Genomic DNA, 1,368 nt, shown 5'->3' on the forward strand with positions numbered 1-1,368 from the left:
AATGACTTCATTATATATTGCGGATCCTGTGGGATGGTCATCTTAAGTCCTGAAGCCCCAGCATGTCCCAACTCTACCTGTAAGTGAGGTTTCTGGGCCCCTGGCTATGTAGCACAGAGAGGTGGTTCCCAGGGTCTCGGATTCCTTTTTAGGATCTGGTACTTAAGAACACACTACTCTGATCTCCAGCACTAGCTGCAATGCTCTAGTCTCTTCTCTCTACAGAGCCTCTGCCCCCTCCCTACAGCCTGAGAAAGGTGCGGGTCCCTGTGGTGGATAACATGGCCTGTGACCAAGCATACCAGGAAGGGGCATCTACTAGTTCTTCCTCTAAGAAAATTCTGGATGACATGCTATGTGCTGGTGAGCCTGGCAAGGACTCCTGCCAGGTGAGAATTTCTTGTCATTCCTCCTTTCTGTGCTCCTTCCTCAGAGTTCAGTTTTGACTCAAGGGTTCTTCCTAACCCTGGAGTACCCTTTGTCACTTAGACCATGCTCACAGACTCTCTTTTATTTTTCTAGTATGATTCTGGTGGACCTTTAGTTTGTAAAGTCCAGAACAAGTGGCTTCAGGCTGGGATTGTGAGCTGGGGAGAAGGCTGTGGCTTTCCCAACAGGCCTGGAGTTTACACTCGAGTCACTGCATATTTGGGCTGGATTTTGAAAGAAATGAAATGATTTTCTTGCCTAATTTTTTATCCTCTTATGTAAGCTCGGTGTCTATTCTAATGTTGATTTGAGACCCTCTGTCTTTTGGGAAAGCAATAAAATAAGTTCTCCATGAAAGTTGTAGTGTTGTTGGATGTGTTGTCAGATGGAGGATGGGTTGGGACAACAGTTGGAGAGGCTCTTCTCCAGGGTCACATCCTTAGAGATAGTCTAGGAGGAAAGGGCTGACCTTTTGCAATGTTTAAGAGTGGTTAGTTAATTTATCTATACAATCTTTCCTGATATTATCTTTCATGTAGAGCAACACTTGTGGGTTGCCCCACCACTCACAGGCTCTCAGTAAGCTACCCCCCAGATGGAGGTACTTTGAAGATAGGCATCCTCTAAAACTGTAGTTTGGCACCTTCCATTTTTGAATTCATTTTTACAAGGTGAGAGGACACATCAGTCTACAGAAGAAGATATCTTTCCACGTAGCCTAGAAAACAAAAGATTAAAAATGAAAGAGAATAAAGGATTACTGCATGTATGGCTGGTGTGCCTTCTCATTAACATTATAATGTCACCGGTTGAGGAGAGGATGCCTATAGAGAACAAGTGCGATGAGAGACTACACTTAGAGGGAAGAAAACATAGAGCACAGGGAAGGCTAGTGTCCATGTATGAAGAGACTCCCACACCAGTAATACTTCGACTAGG

The 1,368-nt window shown here is 44.6% G+C and overlaps 1 protein-coding gene across 1 annotated transcript; it reads left to right on the forward strand.

The window, feature by feature from the left end:
- Nucleotides 1-209: 209 nt before the first annotated feature.
- Nucleotides 210-774, forward strand: LOC123256464 (tryptase-like; the record flags this gene model as incomplete). Its single annotated transcript, XM_044685074.1, has 2 exons — nt 210-389; nt 523-774. Coding segments are annotated over 2 exons (336 nt in total), but the record flags the coding sequence as incomplete, so codon positions are not given.
- Nucleotides 775-1,368: the final 594 nt, after the last annotated feature.

Source organism: Gracilinanus agilis, unplaced genomic scaffold (genome assembly GCF_016433145.1).
Source record: "Gracilinanus agilis isolate LMUSP501 unplaced genomic scaffold, AgileGrace unplaced_scaffold59319, whole genome shotgun sequence".
NCBI lineage: Eukaryota > Metazoa > Chordata > Mammalia > Didelphimorphia > Didelphidae > Gracilinanus > Gracilinanus agilis.